This window comes from Tarenaya hassleriana, unplaced genomic scaffold, assembly GCF_000463585.1.
Source record: "Tarenaya hassleriana unplaced genomic scaffold, ASM46358v1 Cleome1, whole genome shotgun sequence".
Lineage (NCBI taxonomy): Eukaryota > Viridiplantae > Streptophyta > Magnoliopsida > Brassicales > Cleomaceae > Tarenaya > Tarenaya hassleriana.
In genome coordinates this window covers 4,562,405-4,581,659 of record NW_010960187.1, presented here as the reverse complement: position 1 = coordinate 4,581,659, position 19,255 = coordinate 4,562,405, and the positions used below count along the sequence as shown (strand labels likewise).

Below are 19,255 nucleotides of genomic sequence, written 5' to 3'. Positions count from 1 at the left end.
ATTTTCTAAGGAAAATTTTTAAAAGTTCATAAACTTTTTAGGTTATTTTTCATTTTTGTAATTATTTTATATTCAATTTCAAATTATAGCAGGGTCCCAAGCTATATTGTCCAACATAGCACAACAAAGACAAAGCAAGCGAACACAAGATGTCCAACACAAAACCAAATATTACATAAGATAGATAGCTTCACAAATATTTGTTGAGACCAAAAGTGTCACAACTATTTCACACCAAATCCCGAATCAGATATGTATTCTCTTGGAATATGAGAAGAGACTTACAGGCGACGCCACAGGGATTCATCAGATGCAGCATAATTGAGGAATTTACACACAAATGAACACGATACCAGATCCTGTCAGCACATAAAACAGCTTAATATCTACAATTCTGTCAAGAAAGCAGGGAAGATAATAAACAAACACCTCGGACGATAAGAACTTGAGGATATGCGGAAAAATCTCTGGAGGAATCTTGCTGAATCCCCCAGTCTCTATTCTCTTAAGACCCTTGTTATCGTTATTATCATCGGCTATATCATCTCGACCCTTCTTATCCTGTTCCTCTTCGATTTCAACTCTACAAATTTCTTTCTTTTCATTAGTTTCCTCCTTCCCATTTACTTCACCCTTGTCCATACGTGGCCTCTTTGCTTCAGGTTCTTGTTTATCCTCTTTGTCCTCTTCCTACAGCAGAAAAGAACTACAAATTACATTCATCAAACTTCGACCTTCACATAAAGATAGTCGGGAAGCATGCCAGGAAATCTTTAAAAAAATTCCAACAGGATTTCAAGTTCGAGCAGAACAAATAACAGCATAAACCAATTAACCTCGTACTCAAATAAGATAAGACCACACTGAGGAGCGGGATAATAGTCAGATTTCAGATTCGTTGACAACGCATCGGAAAAAAATTTAAAATTATCATGCAAATATCCAAAATTTAAAGGAAATCAATTACTTATACATAGAGAAAACTAGAGAGAATTAAGGATCTCTACAACTCCAGATTGGCATCAAGTCGAATGGAGTTGGTCGGAGAAGCGAGAATAAAAAAATCGCAAAGCAAACAAAACACGAGAAACTCACGACACGACTGAAGATTCATCACTAAAATCGAATGGCGTATTGCCTAAAGGAGAAAAACCCCATTACTCACACGAGAATCAAAACAAGATATATGAAGAAGAATTCAAATATTGAAAAAGAGTTACCGAAGAGACTTCGGCCGATCACTTCCACTTCTTGAATTTCCCTCCGAACATGCCGTGTTTCCCGTGCTTGAACTTGCCGTGCTTCCCGTGCTTGAACTTTCCATGCTTCCCGTGCTTGAACTTGCCGTGACCATAGCCGTAGCCATGGCCATGGCCATGGCCGTACACATGACCATAGGGGTTGTGGGAACTATGGGCTACGTGGTGAGCTCCATAGGCAGCTGCAGCTGCTCCAGCTGCGCCTGCTACCATGGCCCCGAGCCCTCCATGCCCTCCATGTCCTGAAAATGGGGTGTTATTACACGAAAGTAACCAAAGGAGCAAACTTCGTAGAGACGATAAAGTTTACCGGATGATGGTAAACAAAAAAAAAACATGTATTGAGCACTGAATCCATTGCTATGTAACTCTGATTAAACATCAAGCAACACCTTAGTGGTCCATAAATGGCCAAAGGGTTAAATATCTCTGGACACCTTATATACGGACGACTAAAAAACAGAGGGCAGCACTAGAATAGAAATTTCATGAATTTGGTTCAGGTCCATGAAATAGTTAAGAAATATTTAACATGTCAACAGTACAACAAACTACATGTGGAGATGGATTAGTTGAATATACATACCAGGAGGGTGCTGCCCGGGATAACCGGCATGAGGATACGCTCCGGGAGGAGGAGGGTATGCCCCGGGAGGATATCCTGCGGGAGGATAGCCTCCCGGAGGAGGGTAACCTTGAGGCGGGTAACCAGCGGGTGGATACGCTCCAGGAGGCGGTGGGTAACCAGCGGGTGGGTACCCATGAAATCCTTTGTCTTGGTCACCATGCTTGTCCTTGCCACCTCCCATGTTTTCTTTTTCTCGATCAGCAACAATACCTACTGGAACATAACACCAAGGTCATTTGATCAATGTAACACATTTAGTTGCTAAACTCGAACTAACTAACACTTGCCATGGAATTCTGGAAACTTAATTCAGATCACAGCAATTCAATTGATCCATCAGAGTCAAAATGAGATATGTACACAGTTCTATCTTGAATTACAAACACGTGGAGGACACAAAGGCATCAGCAACTGGACAAACGAGATGAATAAATAAAGTCGATTCTTTCTTCGAATCAACAACATCTTCTCGTGTTCACAGATCAACCTCCAATCACCATTTCCAAAAGCAAAGATCGCGATTCTGTTCGGGAATACGGAAAATCAAAGTATCCACACGCGTATAAAATGCACACAAACACATACCGATATACACAACGAACCCTAAAACGGATCAATGTGCCGAAATCGATATTCTTACGGAACCAACCGAAGTCGATTCGATCAGACAAATCAAACAACGGAAAACCCAACACGGAGCGGACGAGTAAAAGCTCCTAACGAGCGAAATCAGATCACGGCGTATAAATACAACGATCAAATCGAAGAAACACACATTACCAAAGATAGAGAGTTTTACCTGAGAATCGCGACGAAGAAAGTCAGTTAAAGAGGGGATAAAGAATGTCTTGAATTTATAGATATCCGCGTGCGCGTATAGATATTTATTTTCTTACTCGCGACGTTTTCTAAATAAATAAGTAAATAGCCTTTCTTTTTTCGGTCCTCATATTTTAGTAAGAATCACAATCTGACACTCAAGTTTTCAAAATACAATCACGTCCATAAAATAACTAATCCTGGGAAAATAACGAATTTTCTTTTGATACAAATAAGCAAGCACGTTTCATGAGCAATCCGCACAACAAATTACAAATTAGAAATTTGCGTACTATCTAGTTATTATATTCCGTATTCGTATAGTACTTGAAAAAAAAAAGAGAATATCATTAATCTAGAAATATAACTAAAAAAACGTAAATTGAATTGAGATAATCAGATACGTCTGAATCTGATTATTAAAAAAATGGAAAATAAACTTGGTTTGTGCTTCAAGGTGTCAAGAGTGAAAACAAACGGGGAAGATATGATATTTTACAAAAATAAGAGGGTCACAGTAGAAGATTAAAAAAACTTCGAATAAGGGGGGGAAAGAAAAGAACGAATAAAAATCAGGCGTCGTGAGGACGCGAAATGGACGCGGCTTTTACGAATAAATGGCTGGATGGGTGGGAGACGAACGGCTAATCATTTATTCCACATTTATTTATTTATTATTTTTCTCCCACTTCCGTGGATAAATGCCAAAAGAATCGAATCGAATAGTAATTTAAACAACACCTGTGATTTGCAATTAACAAAACAAATTCTACACTAAAAAAGACAAATGCTACTTTATTTTTCTAACTGCCTCAATTGACTTTCATAAACTCTTATCACATATCATGTCACCAAATGGGATGGGGTTTGGACAAGTTTCATGAAAATTCCGACACAACAACATGCAACAAGGCCGAAGGAAACGCACAAGCAGTTGTAAAATTTCTAAGGAAAAAGTTACACAAATGTAGAAATACATACATGCACTTAAAAAAAAACTCCAAAATACTAAAAAAAAAACAACTACTTGATTCATAAGATGTATGAAGTCACTCCATAGTACTCGGAAGAAAGATGGATATGAAGATTAGACCTCACCGAATGAGAGCGGAGAGCCGAGACTTATGATCAGCAGAACCTCAAGGTACGCTCCAGTTCCCGCTCGTCCACGCAATTGTATCCCAACAGGTAGGCTCGTGCTGTCGCATAGAAGAAAAGCTCCATCCATTAGAGATGCGATACAAAGAGAATGACAAAACTCGGTTCAGTTCATTACCAAAACGTCCCGATCCCATGAATGGTTCAGCTTCATCTGTCACTCCGCTTTGTTGTTGGTCCTGAAACGGTTTTTTTTTATAAGAATAAGAACATGTTAAGCACAGTACAAGTCTGGAGAAGATCTATACATTCATACGAGAAAAATCGCGACTGAATTTCCGATAAAAGTAGATCCTAGTCCTCAAGAAACCAAACAGAAGTAGCATTTTGCGCTTGTTGATCAGACAGATCAAGTTCCTTAGTCAGTTCATCTCACAGACTTGGTATGCGATGCTTAGAAATAAAACGTTGCAGAAAAGGTTTGATTTGGGTGATACTGCTTCCCAAAATCAATGGGAACAGACGACAATGTTTGGCATATCACTAGATCAAATGTAAGATGCAAACATAATGCAACAGCATTGAAATTTCTGTTGATTGGGCAGAAAAAATATGAAAATGTTTGAGAGCCTTTTTCCTAGTGGTTAAGGGCAGGCACTTTTTCCGGTTCAAGTTAAGACAATGAAACAGATGTTTGAAAAAGCAGGGAGGTATTCAGCTCGTAGTTTTACTTACAGCATCAGCTTCTGCATCAGATGGTAAAAGCAGCCTATCAAAGCAATGGCCTGAGATAGTACAGACCAATAGTTCACTCTCTGGGTCCAAAATTACTTCCTTGCAATTGTCATCGCACACTGTACAAAAAAGAAACAACATATAGTATAGGACCCGTGATGTTCCAGTTCACGTCTCGTAAATAAGGCAACACAAGCATTGATTTACGGTGACAGCATTTCAAAAAGGATTTCACCAGAATCTCTATCTTACCATGAACATTTCCCGTCTCCTCACATATGAACACGTCATCAATCTGATGGTAGGAACATTTTGTCCCGGAACAGACATGACCAGCAACAGCCTTATCACTTAGCCCCTTGCTTTTCTTCCACATTGAAACTTGTTCAAGTACAGTTTTGTCAAGAATAATCCGGTCATCCACCACCTTTACATCGCAAACAAAAACGTTGACATATATTAAGAGATCAGACACATATGCACGAGTTTTAGAAACCAACTATGGAAACAGGCGCTGTCAGGATCATGTGCAAAGGAATACCTGGGAAGGGAGAGGTGCTTGGCTTCTCTTTGCCGCTTGCATTTGGATGTAATACTCTTTAAACTCAGAGGGGCAGTTTCTGACAAGTTCAATCATGTCCTCCTCGTCACGCTGCCAAAACACGAAAACAAAGGAATCATATCAACAAAATAGCCAGTTGGCATAAAAATTTACGAAACCATTTCTTCGAAAAAAAATTATGTGGAAACTAAAGTTTTCAAAAACATTTGACAACAAATATGCCTAATTAAGAAACTCACCTGAATATAAAGCTTCTTCCAAGCACATTCACGCAACTTTCTAGTCGGGGGACATACACTCCATCGCATACAGTACCTGCCAATGACCAATCAGACCTATAAACTTTCATGTCTGCGAGGCCCTTGAAACATCAGTGAGTTATCCCTGAGCATAAGTACTGATTCAATTTTAAATGGAAACAAGAAGAAAACAATGCCTCATTCTGGCTTGGAATATGAGAAGAGACTTACAGGCGACGCCACAGGGATTCATCAGATGCAGCATAATTGAGGAATTTACACACAAATGAACACGATACCAGATCCTGTCAGCACATAAAACAGCTTAATATCTACAATTCTGTCAAGAAAGCAGGGAAGATAATAAACAAACACCTCGGACGATAAGAACTTGAGGATATGCGGAAAAATCTCTGGAGGAATCTTGCTGAATCCCCCAGTCTCTATTCTCTTAAGACCCTTGTTATCGTTATTATCATCGGCTATATCATCTCGACCCTTCTTATCCTGTTCCTCTTCGATTTCAACTCTACAAATTTCTTTCTTTTCATTAGTTTCCTCCTTCCCATTTACTTCACCCTTGTCCATACGTGGCCTCTTTGCTTCAGGTTCTTGTTTATCCTCTTTGTCCTCTTCCTACAGCAGAAAAGAACTACAAATTACATTCATCAAACTTCGACCTTCACATAAAGATAGTCGGGAAGCATGCCAGGAAATCTTTAAAAAAATTCCAACAGGATTTCAAGTTCGAGCAGAACAAATAACAGCATAAACCAATTAACCTCGTACTCAAATAAGATAAGACCACACTGAGGAGCGGGATAATAGTCAGATTTCAGATTCGTTGACAACGCATCGGAAAAAAATTTAAAATTATCATGCAAATATCCAAAATTTAAAGGAAATCAATTACTTATACATAGAGAAAACTAGAGAGAATTAAGGATCTCTACAACTCCAGATTGGCATCAAGTCGAATGGAGTTGGTCGGAGAAGCGAGAATAAAAAAATCGCAAAGCAAACAAAACACGAGAAACTCACGACACGACTGAAGATTCATCACTAAAATCGAATGGCGTATTGCCTAAAGGAGAAAAACCCCATTACTCACACGAGAATCAAAACAAGATATATGAAGAAGAATTCAAATATTGAAAAAGAGTTACCGAAGAGACTTCGGCTTCGAGGAACCTAGCGAAGAACTCGTCTTCATCATCGGAGAGAGACATGATGCCGGATCGGGAACGATCGGAGCTCCGGCGAATATAACTGGCGGTGGCCAATCTGCGGCGAAACAGGGATGGAGAGATGACACGCTTTCCGTGTGCGCGTTGGAATCGGTCGGTGGCGTGGGAATGAGAGCTGATTCCGGGCCGGGCAATTCAATGGATGGGCCTCCAAAATTTTAAATGGGCCTTCTAATATTGTTTGTTGGTTCGGTTTTATTGTGATAAACTAAGCCCACTTTAGGCCCAATCCTATATAACTTGGAAAACTATAAATTTATCATTAATCAATTGTTTTAGATCTATAATAAAAATCATATATGTAAATATAGACCTTATATAAAATAAAATAGCTGAATTTTTTAATAAATATAATGGTTTAGGATTTTTAACAGAATATATGTGAATTTTAATTGAGCCATCTTTGGATTTGGAATCGATTACAATCCGGAATTCCAAATTAGAGAGATAGGAAGCATAGAACAGGGGATGAGAATTTTGTTCGGACAAATCTCAGACGTAACATGGAGAAACACAACACGACAAGAACTATGGCATGCGATCTGTGCATCCAATGGATTCGAGTTTCTTCAACTCATTCGTCTGCTTCAGCATCCGATATATGTATAGAATTTGTTTCGCAATTGGATAAAATTGAAAATTATACATCAAATATGAAAATAACATAGTTTTAAAACAACTTCTATACTCTCAATAAATTATGTTAATACTAGGAAGTTAAGATGTATTACAAATATTAAGAAGCAAAAATAATATTTATAACTTATATATTTGTATGGTGTTTGTTTTCTAACGTATTATTTTATTTTTTTTATTATGCTATTTGTATTGTTTCTTTATATTAACAAACATAGAATCAATTAGAGTTTCGAAACAATTGAAATATAGGATATAGCCTTCTATGTAATATTTGATTTCTTACCAACAATTAGATTTAGAAGTGGTTGAAGATTGCCCAATTTTTTTGAAATATATTCATTTTTGTTCACAAATTTATGCATTTATTAAGGGTGAAGAAAGGCAAATATCAAGAATAAATTATATATTCATGAATCCATTTATTAATTTGTAGTAATCTGTTGGATCGTAAAATTTTATATATTTAAATTCTTTAAAAGGGAGGTGAAGATAATAATAATATAGAAATAGAAAAAGAGAGAGAAAAAAAAAGAGAACAGATTTTGTCCTTTTTTTTTTGGTTAAAAACAAGGTTTTGTTCTTAAGTTATCTAATCTTCCGTCTCTTTCACAGATAACGAGAGATCGGAGATTATGGCGTCGCCGGTGATCCTCAATGGCGGAGGCGTGGCGGAGAGGCACGCAAGTGTGGCGCATGCCTCCATGGCCATGGTTCAGCTCTTCTATGGAGGGTACCATGTAATTACCAAAGTAGCCCTCAACGTTGGGGTCAACCAGCTCGTCTTCTGTGTCTGTCGTGATCTCATAGCTCTCTCTATCCTCGCGCCTCTCGCTTACGTCCGAGAAAAGTATCGTCTTCTGTTTCTACCTCTTAATTCATTTCCCTGTTTTCGTATCGGTGAATCTGCAATCCGTTAAATTCCCATCGCTTTCCCGGAAAGTTTGGTTTGTTCATAATGGATTGGTGCAATTTGAATCAGGGATTCTCACTGGAGAAACATTTTCTTTGGTCAATGAATGAATTGAAAGACTGGATTTTTTTAAGCTGAATTTGGTGTACATTACTGGGTTTACATCTCATTTACGACCAGACCAGTGTTATTAGATCTAACTTGGGATCACCTTGTTGAGTTTCTCGGGAAGATGCCCTTTCATTTTCATGTCTCTAGATTTGAATGCTTGTGTTCATTGTTTGGCGCTCCTTTCCTGTTCTGTTCTTGCATTTGCCTAAAGTCTCATCATTTTTCTTCTGGGTTTGCTTCTTGAAACTTGGATCAGGTTTTACAGATCTCACCTCGTCTAACGTCACAAACTTTGTTAAGTGATTGTAAAAGTTAAAAGATAATTGATTTATTTGGTGCTTTTCTTCTCTTTTTCGATCGGGTTTCCAGAACTAACGAAGGAACGATTCTTGTTTCATGTTTTGCAGACGAATTAGAACTCCTATAAACAGACACCTCCTCTTATCATTCTTGTTTCTGGGCTTAACAGGGTAAGAAGTAATCTCCATCCGCTATCAATGTTTTGCAATTATGTAATGAAACCTTTACGTGTTTAACATCCCCATCACCACTTGTTCTTAATCTTGATAGGATATTTGGCAACCAATTATTATTTCTTATCGGTCTAACATACACAAATCCAACTTATGCCGCTGCCATACAGCCATCTATCCCTGTATTTACCTTTGTCTTGGCCATGATAATGGGGTGAGTATAACTCTTTCCTTTACACTTATAGCAGATTTTTTCGTCAACCATCCCATAGTTGGGAGTTCTTACTCTTTTTAAGATGTATCAAAATATGAAATGTGACATTAAAGCATGAAGAAAAGGGCATCTTTAGCTGTTTTTATCTTTCGATGTTTGATGTCTCTTACTTTTTATGCAGTACAGAAAGGGTGAATTTGTTCAGAATCGAAGGTCAAACTAAAGTGGGAGGTATTCTTGTGTGTGTTTCTGGTGCCATATTGATGGTTCTATTCCGGGGTCCAGCCTTGTTTGGAGATACGGATATGGACTTTGCAGTGAACAGTGAAATAAGTGCTAAAGGTCAGCCGGAGCCTACAGGGTGGTTAGTCTCTAGCTTTCTCAATCTTGGTCTTGAGCAATGGCACATTGGAGTTGTATGCTTGATTGGAAACTGCATGTGCATGGCTGCTTTTCTTGCCATCCAGGTAATCCTTGCATGAATATGAATGGTTGACCATACACTACTGATATAAAACACATGATTAAGGTTTTCAACCTTGAACATATAATGGTTGCTGTTCTAGGGGTAGTCAATAGGGGATCCCCTTTTTGTGTTTCTTTATACTATGAATTTTCTCTTTTTTCTTGTTTATAACAACGGCAATATGAAAACTTTCCCAGGCACCAATTTTGAAGAGGTATCCTGCCAACCTTACTGTTACGGCGTATTCGTACTTCTTCGGTGCATTATTGATGGTCGCCACAGCTTTCTTTATGGTTAACGAACCAACAGATTGGAATCTGACTCAATCTGAGATTCTTGCAGTTATATATGCGGTAAATTCCCCTGCTAGTTCTTTGTGAGCTTTGTACATGTTTCTCACTAAGGGAGGTGTAAAAGTTACATCTATCCCCAACCTGACTCCAAATCAGTTGTCTCTGTGACATTTAGATTATAGTTAGTCTTACAGGTACGTTTAGTGTGAAAGATTAACTGATTATGGTCATTAAACAAATTCAAACATTAGCCAAGGAGCTACTTTGTTATGCAAGAGACTTCTGACATGATTTATCTGGGTTCTGTCGTTAGGGAGTTGTTGCTTCAGCATTAAACTATGCAGTCCTGACTTGGTGCAATAAAATTCTGGGACCTGCTTTGGTATCTCTCTACAACCCTCTTCAGCCCGCGGCATCTGCCTTCCTATCAAGAGTTTTCCTTGGGAGCCCTATTTATTTGGGAAGGTCAGGGTCACCATCTCTAACACTCCACACTCCACACCTTAATCTCAATACGAATCTCAACCTGGGTTTGTTTTTCTATCCCCTCTTTTGGCAGCATACTCGGTGGTTTCTTCATCATATCCGGGCTGTATATGGTCACATGGGCGTCTTATAGAGAACGAAGAACAGCTCCCGGGACTGCTCCTCATGTCACAAGGACCTCGGAACCTCTGATTTACCGAGATGGGACAGGGAGTCGGATAGGACAGATGTTTTCTGGATTGTCAAGTTCTTCTGTGAAATCTGCAGACTAAGCATACGGCAAAGATTCTGCCTTCAGACCACAACCATACAACAGCTTTTTAACATTACAGTCAGACCGTATGTTTCTTTCATCTCTCTTTTCTTCAATCTTTGAACTGAAATAGTTTTATTTGTTGCCAATGGGTACACTGTATTGTCCTCCTCCAATTTTATTGATGAGAGCAAATTGTTTTTGTATCTTGACATGGGAATTGAAGAGATTACTAGATTTAGGATCCCCTATGTAGCAAGTCTCATAACAGTATGTATATTTTGTATTGGTGACACCGACCAGGTTGAGGTTATTCTGGTCGCAAGCATAACAATAGCGGCAATATTGCAAATTGCATAAAGAAGTGGGTGAAATCGCAATTTAAATATATGCACACACAAAAAAACTGTGAGCTAACCATAGAATTACAAACAAGATTAAAAAGACTTTAGAGTTAATCTAAATTGTAAGAAAACGATTGCGTATAAAACTAACAGAAATTTATCAAAACAAAACTCTAAGCAAACAATGATCACTTCTTTAAGATTTTGCAAATTGCCTCTTATTTTTACAGATATTGCAAAACCTCCCTAGAAATTGACGCACAAACAAAATGTGCATCTGCTCCAAAAAAAAAGTGAAAGGAAAAAAAACTATAGAACAAAGCTTGACGTCTTTTTCCTTGATTTTGTGGTACAAAGGAAAAACGGATCTCTCTCTTCTTCTTCTTCTTCTTCGTGTTCTTTGGTCGCTGTCGAGAAGTTTCAGTTCAATATCCGTCAGATCTGCGGAAGATTTCTCGGTTTTCTTATATATAGACGACGATACGTGGAGGCACTTAACGTATTGTGCTTTGAAGCTGCAGTGTAGGACGAGATCTGCAACTGGAGGGCATTGAGCTCAGGAGTTTGTTCGCCTCTGGTTTTGTTCTTCGTTGTACGTCAATCAATCTCTTCGATTCCTACCCTAGTTTTCGTATTTCGTGATTCAGTAGGAGGGTTATTTTTGCAATGTCGATTTAGCTGCGGGCGGATCACTCCTGTGATTTGTTAAGCAATAGAGTTCCTTTCTGTGATTTTCATTTGGAAGATCAAAACCCTAGAAATTGTGCATCTTGCCGGGTGCATTCTGATTGATTTTGTGTACTTAACATTGCCCGCAGAACAAGGAAGAATCCGAAGAATTTTCTGGGTTTCTGTAGTTTTGACGGATTCGAATTGGATTGGCTCTTCTGAATGCGAGACGACGGAGAGGGTTCTGTTAAGTTATTTAGCTCCCGTCTGTAGCCTCTACAACTAGGTCTCTGGTATAACAATTTGAGGTACATGTAGCCAAGGAGAGATGGTTTTCGGTAGGATCACGGAACTTTTTACTGCTGCGTCGAGTCGATTAGCAGCAGGGTCGCAGTCTTCTTCTGGTCCATACATGCCTACTGGGTCATCGCCTGATACAGGAGCTTCAGCGTCCAATCCTTTCAATTTCGGTAATGCTGGACGAAAGAATAGCTTGATGAGACTTTCTGCATCTCTACAAGATTTCACTTCGTATCACGGGGTTGATCCTGAAGGGGCTGGTCTTACACGGGAAACTAACTCGGACAATAAGCGGCAGAACATATCATGGGGACAAAATGCATCTAGTTTCTCCAAGGATAAAGGATTGCCGAATGGATCCTCGTCTTGGCGCCGCAAGTGGATCCGGGCTGCTATGATCTTTCTGTGCATATTTTTGTTTGCTTTTCTGGTGTATATAGTCTCCATGTATATTTATACAAATTGGTCACGGGGAACGTCCAGGTTCTATGTTGTTTTCGATTGTGGAAGCACAGGGACTCGTGCATATGTCTATCGGGCATCCATAAATTACGAGAAAGACAGCACTCTCCCCATTGTTATGAAATCGTTGACAGAAGGTCTTTCGAGAAAGAGCAGTGGCCGTGCTTATGATCGGATGGAGACAGAACCTGGGTTTGATAAGCTGGTCAACAACATGTCCGGCTTGGAAGCTGCAATAAATCCGCTTATTCAGTGGGCAGAGAAGCAAATCCCTAAACGTGCTCATAGAACCACGTCTCTCTTCGTATATGCTACAGCGGGAGTTCGGAGGCTGCCAAGTTCTGATTCAAACTGGATTCTGGATAATGTTTGGTCTATACTGGCAAAGTCACCCTTCATTTGCCGGAGGGAGTGGGTTAAGATCATCAGTGGTACAGAGGAAGCGTACTTTGGATGGACTGCTCTCAACTACCAAACAAGTATGCTGGGGGCTCTACCAAAGAAGGCGACCTTTGGTGCTCTTGACTTGGGTGGTTCATCGTTGCAAGTTACCTTTGAGAATGAGGACCAGACACATAATGGGACCAACCTTAATCTCAAAATTGGAGCTGTTAACCATCATCTCAGTGCATATTCTCTCGCGGGTTATGGTCTAAACGATGCCTTTGCGAGGTCCGTTTTGCAGCTTTTGAAGGGATTACCGAATATCAGTAATTCTGATTTGGCTGGAGGCAAATTGGAAATGAAGCATCCATGCTTGAATTCTGGCTACAAGGAGCAATACACATGTACTCAATGTGCTTCCATTGTCCGAGGAGGCAAAAAAGGCAAGTCAGGAATCCCAATCAAGCTTATCGGTGCTCCAAACTGGGAAGAATGCAGTGCATTGGCAAAAAACGCTGTCAATTACTCGGAATGGTCGAACACAAAGCACGGAATTGATTGTGATTTACAGCCTTGTGCGCTTCCCGATGGCTATCCTCGTCCCCATGGTCAGTTCTATGCTGTGTCCGGGTTCTTTGTGGTGTACCGGTTTTTTAATTTAAGTGCAGAAGCTGCCCTTGACGACGTCCTGGAGAAGGGTAGGTTATTTTGTGAGAAGCCATGGGAAGTAGCGAGAACCAGTGTTCCTCCACAACCCTTTATCGAACAATATTGCTTCAGAGCACCATACATAGTCTCGCTGCTTCGAGAGGGTTTGTATATCACAGACAAGCAAATCATTATCGGGTCAGGAAGTATTACTTGGACACTGGGGGTGGCTCTTCTCGAAGCAGGGAAGGCTCTGTCTCCTACATTGGGACTGAGGAGTTACGAGACTCTGAGCATGAAGATAAACCCGATAGTCCTTATTTCCGGTTTGCTAATCTCGTTGCTTTTGCTCATTTGCGCGCTCTCACGTGTCAGCAACTGGATGCCGAGATTCTTCAGAAAGTCTCATCTCCCACTTTTCAGACACAATAGTGCATCGGCTGCATCAGTTCTCAATATCCCGTCCCCTTTCCGGTTCCAGCGCTGGAGCCCTATCAGCTCAGGTAAGCAAAAGCACTATCCTGCACATTATGGGCATGCCACCACTGCTTATTGGATTGGATTCTAGATTCATATCTGTAAATTTTTGGGAAACTCTAGGGGAAGATATTGATTCTCAGGTTTTCTTCTATCAGGGGAGGGAAGAGTAAAGACACCGCTGAGTCCAACAGTGAGGGGATCGCCGAACAGGGCATTTGGGTTTGGGCATGGGCTAGGAGGGAGCAGCATCCAACTGATGGAATCGTCCTTGTACACAACGAGCAGCAGTGTGTTGCATAGTTATTCGTCTGATAGCTTAGGGGAAATGCAATTTGACAGCGGTAGTTCTTTCTGGTCTCCTCGCAGGAGCCAGATGCGTCTCCAGAGCCGTAGATCTCAGTCTCGTGAAGATCTCAATTCATCGCTGGCCGATGCTCACATTGTTAAGATGTAGTTCCTTTCCTGGCTGGAAGCTGCCTTTTTGGTATGGTATCACCCCTTTCTTTCTTTTTTATTGTCGATACTTAGTATCATCATGGAAAAAGAAAAAGACCTTGAGATTTTCTGCGAACAGATCTTTCTCTTGTTTTTGTTGACACGTGATTCTTTCTATACCATGATACAGCAGAGGCTTAGATGAAAGTTAACCTTATAGCCCCTCATTTTTCGACCATCACGCTTTCCTTCTGGTAATCCCTTACCATATCCACCTTGTTCAGACAAAAGTTTCTTGAGAACATAGTTTATGCATGTGCATGATAAATTATCAATGCCTTTTTTGTCTTCTACTGGGTGGTTTAACCATGATTATGCGATCTGTTCCGTACAAGGAAACATTAATCAAGTGATTAGTTTACTCCTAATTATGGAAGACCCGTCATGACCAAATTCGTATTTCATATTTTGAGACCCTATCATTCGGATTTCGGTTTAGTATTTACCAAATTTGATTCAGGAATGATTTATTCGGTTTAATAAAAATTGTACCAAACTATAAATTAATGTTAATAGAACCGGTTCGGTTTTGATTTTAATATCGGCTCAAAATGGAATAGCAAACAAAAACTGAAATTTGATACTTAAGTGTGCACTGATATGATTTAATTCGGGTTTCGGTTCAATGAATAATATTCGGTTCTAGTCTAGAACCGAATACTATTCCATTTTTATTTGCATTGGACCGGTTTTGAACCAAATTACCGAACCAAAACGCTTGCACGATTTGATAAGTGAGAGGAGAACGGAGTTGTATGATGGAAGAGAAAGTAGACAGACGAGTTTTTTTTTTCTGACAAAAGACAAGGAAGGCAGCGGAAGCTGTCCCACAATGTCCAAAAACAAACTTACTACAAATCTGAAACAGAGTGAAGAGTGTTGAATATTTACAAGAGGAAAGGTAGAGACAAAGATTCTTCAGGGAACAGTCAAGGGAGTGGAGCCAAAGGACTTCCATGAAGATTCAAGACGCAGAAGATGAAGTTTCTCAACAAAGGGCTCCAAAATATCTGCCTCTTCCTCCGGTGCAAATGCCATGCATATGCTCAGTTCTTGCACCGCCTCCCCATATTGCCTGTCAATCCCCATTCCATCAGTTTTTTTAAAAAAAAAAATTGGAATCAATTTATGGGTTTTTTTTTTGTCATTGATACGGCAACAGAGTAATACCTGTTGTAATACAGCATCATCCCATGGTCTCTGCGAAGTGCCCAGTTATGTGGCTGCAGAATCAACAGTCTCTCCGATGCCATGATGGCCAACCTGCACATTAGGATCAGACCCATCATCAAAACCAAAGCCATTAAACTAAAAAAACTGTTCCTTTGTCGAGTGATAACAAAAAAAACTGTAATTACCCAAGATCTTGAGGCCGAAGCAAAGGAACATTAGAACTACTGATATTGTTAAGTTGTCTAAGGGGAGATGTCAGCATCAGTCCATGGCTGGACCTTGAAGCACGCCTCCAATGAAGTCTCTGCAGTATTCAGGAAACTTTATATTAGGATAAAAAACTGATAATAATCACATCTCGCTCTTTTATTTTTTTAGTTTCTTACAATCAAGTTGGCAAGAGCAATCCCTATAATGTCTCGGTTTGTGGCTATCTCGAGGCCTGGAAGAGATTTTCCAGTCAAGTCCGAAGCCATCGAGCCTGGGTCCTCAACGCACCTCCCATTGACAATAGCAAACAAGCTCTGCCCTGAAGTTACTTTAAAGAGTTCCTGCAAGAACATAACACTCATTACTTCCGGACATATATTAAGGTACCTACAACTTGAGTGATGTTTCTTTTACTTGCTGTGATCACCCACCCACTTCATAGAGATATTCAGTAAATATGGAACATAAGCCAAGAACACTCAAAATCTACCTCTGGATACCCCAATTGGGGCCATATCAAAAAGTCTTCCCCAACTCGAGATCCCACTATTGGCAGACTGAGTCGCCGACAAACTTCAATGTAAATTATGCTAAGCAAAAATGCTGCAAAGAAAAAAAAAAGACCAAGAATCCACTCAATGTTAAAAAGATGCAAGGAACTGAAAGAGGAAATCATCAGAAGCAAAATCGAGGACATTTTTACCGTTGCCGCATCTACAGTTAAGTACGGAGTGAAGGTAGGAATACTTGGGGTCTAAAGCGACAGATGTCCTCTTGAAGCCTCTTAACTCGAATAGAACTACATTTACAGCTTCAAGAACTTGAACCAGGTGGCAACCAATGTCGCGCGAAACTAATTCCGCCTCTACTTCTTTGGAGATCGCGTCCAGCTCGCTCAACCATTCGGATAATCCCTTCCCAGCCAAATTCATCAGCTCCTCGGAACCAGTCTCACTGGGATCAGACTGAGCTTGGGCAGTTTTTCTCTCGTTCTTGAGAGAAAGAGCGTCCTTCTCACGGTTAAAAGCCAGGAAGGCTTCATCTTCAGCAGCAACGAAGAGTAAAGCCTGTATGTATATCCAATCCACAAACAAATGACGGAAAACATCATAGATGGATTCATATGCCACAGGAAAATTTCTTCAAATTTAGTAAAGTAACTAGTGTTAAGTGGGCAAGAAGGTGTTGTCAAAAGCATAAGAACAATGCCAATTCTTTTGAAAGATCACGGGACTTATCATTAAAGCAAAAAAAAGTTTGTCATTACCCATTTCTGTACAAACAGCCTAAGAAAAAGATGGTTTCGAGCAAATTATCAGGAGTTGAGGATATGTACCTTAACAAGAGATATTTCTAATATACCTTTGCAAGCGAAATGTCTCGGTCCTTCGACTGGAAAGAGATCTCTTGGGTGAACTTCTCACGGGCTGTTTTCGCGACCTGCGATTCGATGGGTTCACAGAGGAACGATCAGAAAGCTTAAAACTTGTGGAAACCAAAGCAATCATCCCCGGATTATCAAAGATCTTTTGCTATGCAAGATCTAACGAAGATGGGCAAAAGTCTCGTTAACAAATGAAACCTCTTGGTAATTTTTCGGTCGAGTTGTCTCTTTTGTAAGCTGATTGACAAAGAGAGGGTAAGCGGAAGCTGAGACGGTCCTATTCCGAGGAAAAGGGGTCGTCCTCCTCGCTGAAATCGATTTGTTCATCTTCTTTTCAATTCCAGTCCAAGAACAACGACGTCGATCATGATCATACCTGATGATCGTAAAGAATATAAACGGATGGGGTTTTTCTACCAGAAATCCTTCTTATATGCCAGCAATGAAGCAACACATCACACTAAGCATCGATATCACATATAAATCAACAATCTATGCTTCAGAAAAACTAAAACCTTGTTGAGAGATTGATGATACCCAGAAAAATATAAGCACAGAGAGAGATGAGTAATCACCTGCGGATGCTAGGATCACCGATACCCACGAAGCGGGCAAAAGGAGAAGCCATAGTTGCAGCTGGTGCAGGACCTTGAAAGGCCAAGGAAGATGGTGATGATGACGAACACAGCATGTTGTTTCGGAGAGAAGAAACAACAAAGTGATTCAGAAAAAATTCTGGGTTCAAGACGAGATCCGTTTTTAAGTTCGGAGACGAGATGCTAAAGCAACAAGAGGAGAGAGAGAAAATAAGGGGTCGGCGTCGCAATCATGCTTCACCGGAAGCAGATTTAGAATCGGAGATCAAAGCGTGAGCGATACTACAAACAGGGTAGGGTTTCAGGATACAACTCAAATTCATGGCAATGGCGTCTGGATAATCACTTCCAATACACAATACTGATCCAGCTAAAGAAGAATAGCAATACCCAGATGGAGAAGACGACGAAACAGAACTCGAAGAAGAAGAAGAAAAAAAACGGCAGTCGAAGAAGAACAAGCGAGAATTACCCAGTTCCATAATACGGTCAGGAATTCGAAAACCCAAGACGAAAACACCGATACTGCTGGAAAATGTACTCCGATTAAACCCAGAGAATTCTCGAGAAGACAGAAGAAAATAAGGGCTGGAGCATTGTTTCTCAGTGGATTCGAGGTGGGTTTCAGAGAGAATGAATCTAGGAGACTAAAAGAAAATTATCAGGAGGAGGATTGGATCTCAGTCTCCTTCTACGGTGGTAATGGCGGATTTGGTGAAGAAGATGAGAGGGTTTATAAGGCTGAGGTTCGGACACAAAAGTTAAAAGGTAAAGGAGAAGATGACAACAGTTGTTACATTAGTAAATATTTATTTTCCCTAAATTACTCGCTTCCTTTCCAATTTTATATTACTCCTAAAATTTTATTTAAAAAAAAAAGAAAATGGTTGTATTTTCATTCAATTAACCATACAGATGGCTCTAGATTTCTGGCGTTTCGTCCACAACAGTACACGTCATCTACTTTTGTCTGCATCATGAATTAACTATTTCGGAAATTAAATTTGGCTGCCTAATTTGTTAGGATCTAATCTTGATAAACTTAAAATGATTATTAGTACCACGACATTATTTAATACTATTAATAGTACAATTATTCTAGGTTTTCAATAATTCTGATTTTGGTTTCGTAGCTCGTACAACTCTAGAGACTTATTCTGAACATAATAAATAATTTACAAAATTATTTAACCAAATTTATTAATTTACATGAATTAGTTTGGTAATTAAGATTAATTATATATACAGAAAAATTCAATCTGTAATTAATAGAAGTAATTTGTTTCGTAATATCAAGTAGGTTGTATGCAAGAAAGATGCATGGTTCATACCGATAATCTCTATTATTATTTTTTTAAAATCATATTCTTTCTGTGAGGTCTTTTAGAATAATTTCCCATTGATCGTTTGATATACAAATTGATTATAAAAATTACAGTATTACAATATTATTATCAGTTTATATTATTCAAGAAACAAATAGTTTAATCTATAGTTTTAAAAAAAATGTAGAAATATCATAACCGCAATTTGAATTAATTGATTGATAAATTATAGAAGCCTATATTTTAATTCTAATATTCTATAGTCGATCGGAATATTCCGTAATCTAAATTAAAGGAAAATCCCAAAATTACGGAATAAATATAACCTAAATATGCACCTCAAATAATTTTTA

The 19,255-nt window shown here is 39.4% G+C and overlaps 6 protein-coding genes across 10 annotated transcripts; 2 read left to right on the top strand and 4 right to left on the bottom strand.

The window, feature by feature from the left end:
• Nucleotides 1–267: 267 nt before the first annotated feature.
• Nucleotides 268–1,229, bottom strand: LOC104811124 (F-box protein SKIP31-like). The gene is made up of 3 exons (XM_010537727.1): nt 1,221–1,229; nt 430–690; nt 268–359 (listed from the first exon to the last, which is right to left on the bottom strand). The coding sequence occupies exons 2-3, from the start codon at nt 640–642 to the stop codon at nt 282–284; spliced, it is 291 nt and encodes a 96-aa protein (XP_010536029.1). The 5' UTR covers nt 643–690; nt 1,221–1,229; the 3' UTR covers nt 268–281.
• Nucleotides 1,230–1,234: 5 nt separating this feature from the next.
• LOC104811111 (glycine-rich protein A3-like) lies at nt 1,235–2,753 on the bottom strand. 2 transcript variants are annotated; one of them, XM_010537715.2, is made up of 3 exons: nt 2,687–2,753; nt 1,846–2,097; nt 1,235–1,501 (listed from the first exon to the last, which is right to left on the bottom strand). In XM_010537715.2, the coding sequence occupies exons 2-3, from the start codon at nt 2,066–2,068 to the stop codon at nt 1,239–1,241; spliced, it is 486 nt and encodes a 161-aa protein (XP_010536017.1). In that variant the 5' UTR covers nt 2,069–2,097; nt 2,687–2,753; the 3' UTR covers nt 1,235–1,238. The 2 variants fall into 2 exon arrangements, with proteins under 2 accessions (XP_010536017.1, XP_010536008.1); XM_010537706.1 differs by having other exon boundaries at nt 1,846–2,100; nt 2,687–2,732.
• An 801-nt stretch (nt 2,754–3,554) lies between these two features.
• On the bottom strand, nt 3,555–6,679 carry LOC104811099 (F-box protein SKIP31). Of its 2 annotated transcripts, none has more exons than XM_010537684.1 (9): nt 6,507–6,679; nt 5,716–5,976; nt 5,572–5,645; nt 5,341–5,416; nt 5,081–5,191; nt 4,792–4,966; nt 4,540–4,658; nt 3,983–4,043; nt 3,555–3,905 (listed from the first exon to the last, which is right to left on the bottom strand). In XM_010537684.1, the coding sequence occupies exons 1-9, from the start codon at nt 6,567–6,569 to the stop codon at nt 3,835–3,837; spliced, it is 1,011 nt and encodes a 336-aa protein (XP_010535986.1). In that variant the 5' UTR covers nt 6,570–6,679; the 3' UTR covers nt 3,555–3,834. The 2 variants fall into 2 exon arrangements, with proteins under 2 accessions (XP_010535986.1, XP_010535996.1); XM_010537694.1 differs by having other exon boundaries at nt 5,716–5,992; nt 6,507–6,611.
• Nucleotides 6,680–7,739: 1,060 nt separating this feature from the next.
• On the top strand, nt 7,740–10,678 carry LOC104811092 (WAT1-related protein At4g19185). Of its 2 annotated transcripts, XM_010537672.2 has the most exons (7): nt 7,740–8,073; nt 8,655–8,717; nt 8,818–8,934; nt 9,116–9,401; nt 9,598–9,753; nt 10,007–10,158; nt 10,253–10,678. In XM_010537672.2, exons 1-7 carry the CDS (start codon nt 7,859–7,861, stop codon nt 10,449–10,451), a joined length of 1,188 nt encoding a protein of 395 aa, XP_010535974.1. In that variant the 5' UTR covers nt 7,740–7,858; the 3' UTR covers nt 10,452–10,678. The 2 variants fall into 2 exon arrangements, with proteins under 2 accessions (XP_010535974.1, XP_019058175.1); XM_019202630.1 differs by lacking the exons at nt 7,740–8,073; nt 8,655–8,717 and having other exon boundaries at nt 8,842–8,934; nt 9,121–9,401.
• Nucleotides 10,679–10,892: 214 nt separating this feature from the next.
• Nucleotides 10,893–14,381, top strand: LOC104811084 (probable apyrase 7). Its single transcript, XM_010537658.2, has 3 exons — nt 10,893–11,368; nt 11,595–13,742; nt 13,875–14,381. The coding sequence occupies exons 2-3, from the start codon at nt 11,774–11,776 to the stop codon at nt 14,171–14,173; spliced, it is 2,268 nt and encodes a 755-aa protein (XP_010535960.1). The 5' UTR covers nt 10,893–11,368; nt 11,595–11,773; the 3' UTR covers nt 14,174–14,381.
• Nucleotides 14,382–14,949: 568 nt separating this feature from the next.
• On the bottom strand, nt 14,950–18,340 carry LOC104811082. 2 transcript variants are annotated; one of them, XM_010537650.2, is made up of 10 exons: nt 18,050–18,340; nt 17,557–17,629; nt 17,180–17,357; nt 16,960–17,037; nt 16,301–16,664; nt 16,088–16,200; nt 15,774–15,938; nt 15,573–15,691; nt 15,385–15,477; nt 14,950–15,289 (listed from the first exon to the last, which is right to left on the bottom strand). In XM_010537650.2, exons 1-10 carry the CDS (start codon nt 18,057–18,059, stop codon nt 15,133–15,135), a joined length of 1,350 nt encoding a protein of 449 aa, XP_010535952.1. In that variant the 5' UTR covers nt 18,060–18,340; the 3' UTR covers nt 14,950–15,132. The 2 variants fall into 2 exon arrangements, with proteins under 2 accessions (XP_010535952.1, XP_010535947.1); XM_010537645.2 differs by having other exon boundaries at nt 17,557–18,340.
• Between the last annotated feature and the right edge of the window lie 915 nt (nt 18,341–19,255).

What these genes read in the sequence shown, in the direction of transcription:
- LOC104811124 (XM_010537727.1), bottom strand. Translation starts at nt 642, where the DNA reads ATGGACAAGGGTGAAGTAAATGGGAAGGAGGAAACTAATGAAAAGAAA. An exon ending in TCAAGTTCTTATCGTCCGAG is followed by an intron (nt 360 to 429) that starts GTGTTTGTTTAT and finishes ATGTGCTGACAG; the next exon opens with GATCTGGTATCGTGTTCATT.
- LOC104811111 (XM_010537715.2), bottom strand. Translation starts at nt 2,068, where the DNA reads ATGGGAGGTGGCAAGGACAAGCATGGTGACCAAGACAAAGGATTTCAT. An exon ending in TCCCGGGCAGCACCCTCCTG is followed by an intron (nt 1,502 to 1,845) that starts GTATGTATATTC and finishes CCCCATTTTCAG; the next exon opens with GACATGGAGGGCATGGAGGG.
- LOC104811099 (XM_010537684.1), bottom strand. Translation starts at nt 6,569, where the DNA reads ATGTCTCTCTCCGATGATGAAGACGAGTTCTTCGCTAGGTTCCTCGAA. An exon ending in GGAAGAAGCTTTATATTCAG is followed by an intron (nt 5,192 to 5,340) that starts GTGAGTTTCTTA and finishes GTGTTTTGGCAG; the next exon opens with CGTGACGAGGAGGACATGAT. An exon ending in GGAGACGGGAAATGTTCATG is followed by an intron (nt 4,659 to 4,791) that starts GTAAGATAGAGA and finishes TTTTTTGTACAG; the next exon opens with TGTGCGATGACAATTGCAAG.
- LOC104811092 (XM_010537672.2), top strand. Translation starts at nt 7,859, where the DNA reads ATGGCGTCGCCGGTGATCCTCAATGGCGGAGGCGTGGCGGAGAGGCAC. An exon ending in TTGTTTCTGGGCTTAACAGG is followed by an intron (nt 8,718 to 8,817) that starts GTAAGAAGTAAT and finishes TAATCTTGATAG; the next exon opens with GATATTTGGCAACCAATTAT. An exon ending in CTGCTTTTCTTGCCATCCAG is followed by an intron (nt 9,402 to 9,597) that starts GTAATCCTTGCA and finishes AAACTTTCCCAG; the next exon opens with GCACCAATTTTGAAGAGGTA.
- LOC104811084 (XM_010537658.2), top strand. Translation starts at nt 11,774, where the DNA reads ATGGTTTTCGGTAGGATCACGGAACTTTTTACTGCTGCGTCGAGTCGA. An exon ending in CTGGAGCCCTATCAGCTCAG is followed by an intron (nt 13,743 to 13,874) that starts GTAAGCAAAAGC and finishes TTCTTCTATCAG; the next exon opens with GGGAGGGAAGAGTAAAGACA.
- LOC104811082 (XM_010537645.2), bottom strand. Translation starts at nt 17,672, where the DNA reads ATGCTGTGTTCGTCATCATCACCATCTTCCTTGGCCTTTCAAGGTCCT. An exon ending in GGTGATCCTAGCATCCGCAG is followed by an intron (nt 17,358 to 17,556) that starts GTGATTACTCAT and finishes TACGATCATCAG; the next exon opens with GTATGATCATGATCGACGTC. An exon ending in TAACTGTAGATGCGGCAACG is followed by an intron (nt 16,201 to 16,300) that starts GTAAAAATGTCC and finishes TTTTCTTTGCAG; the next exon opens with CATTTTTGCTTAGCATAATT.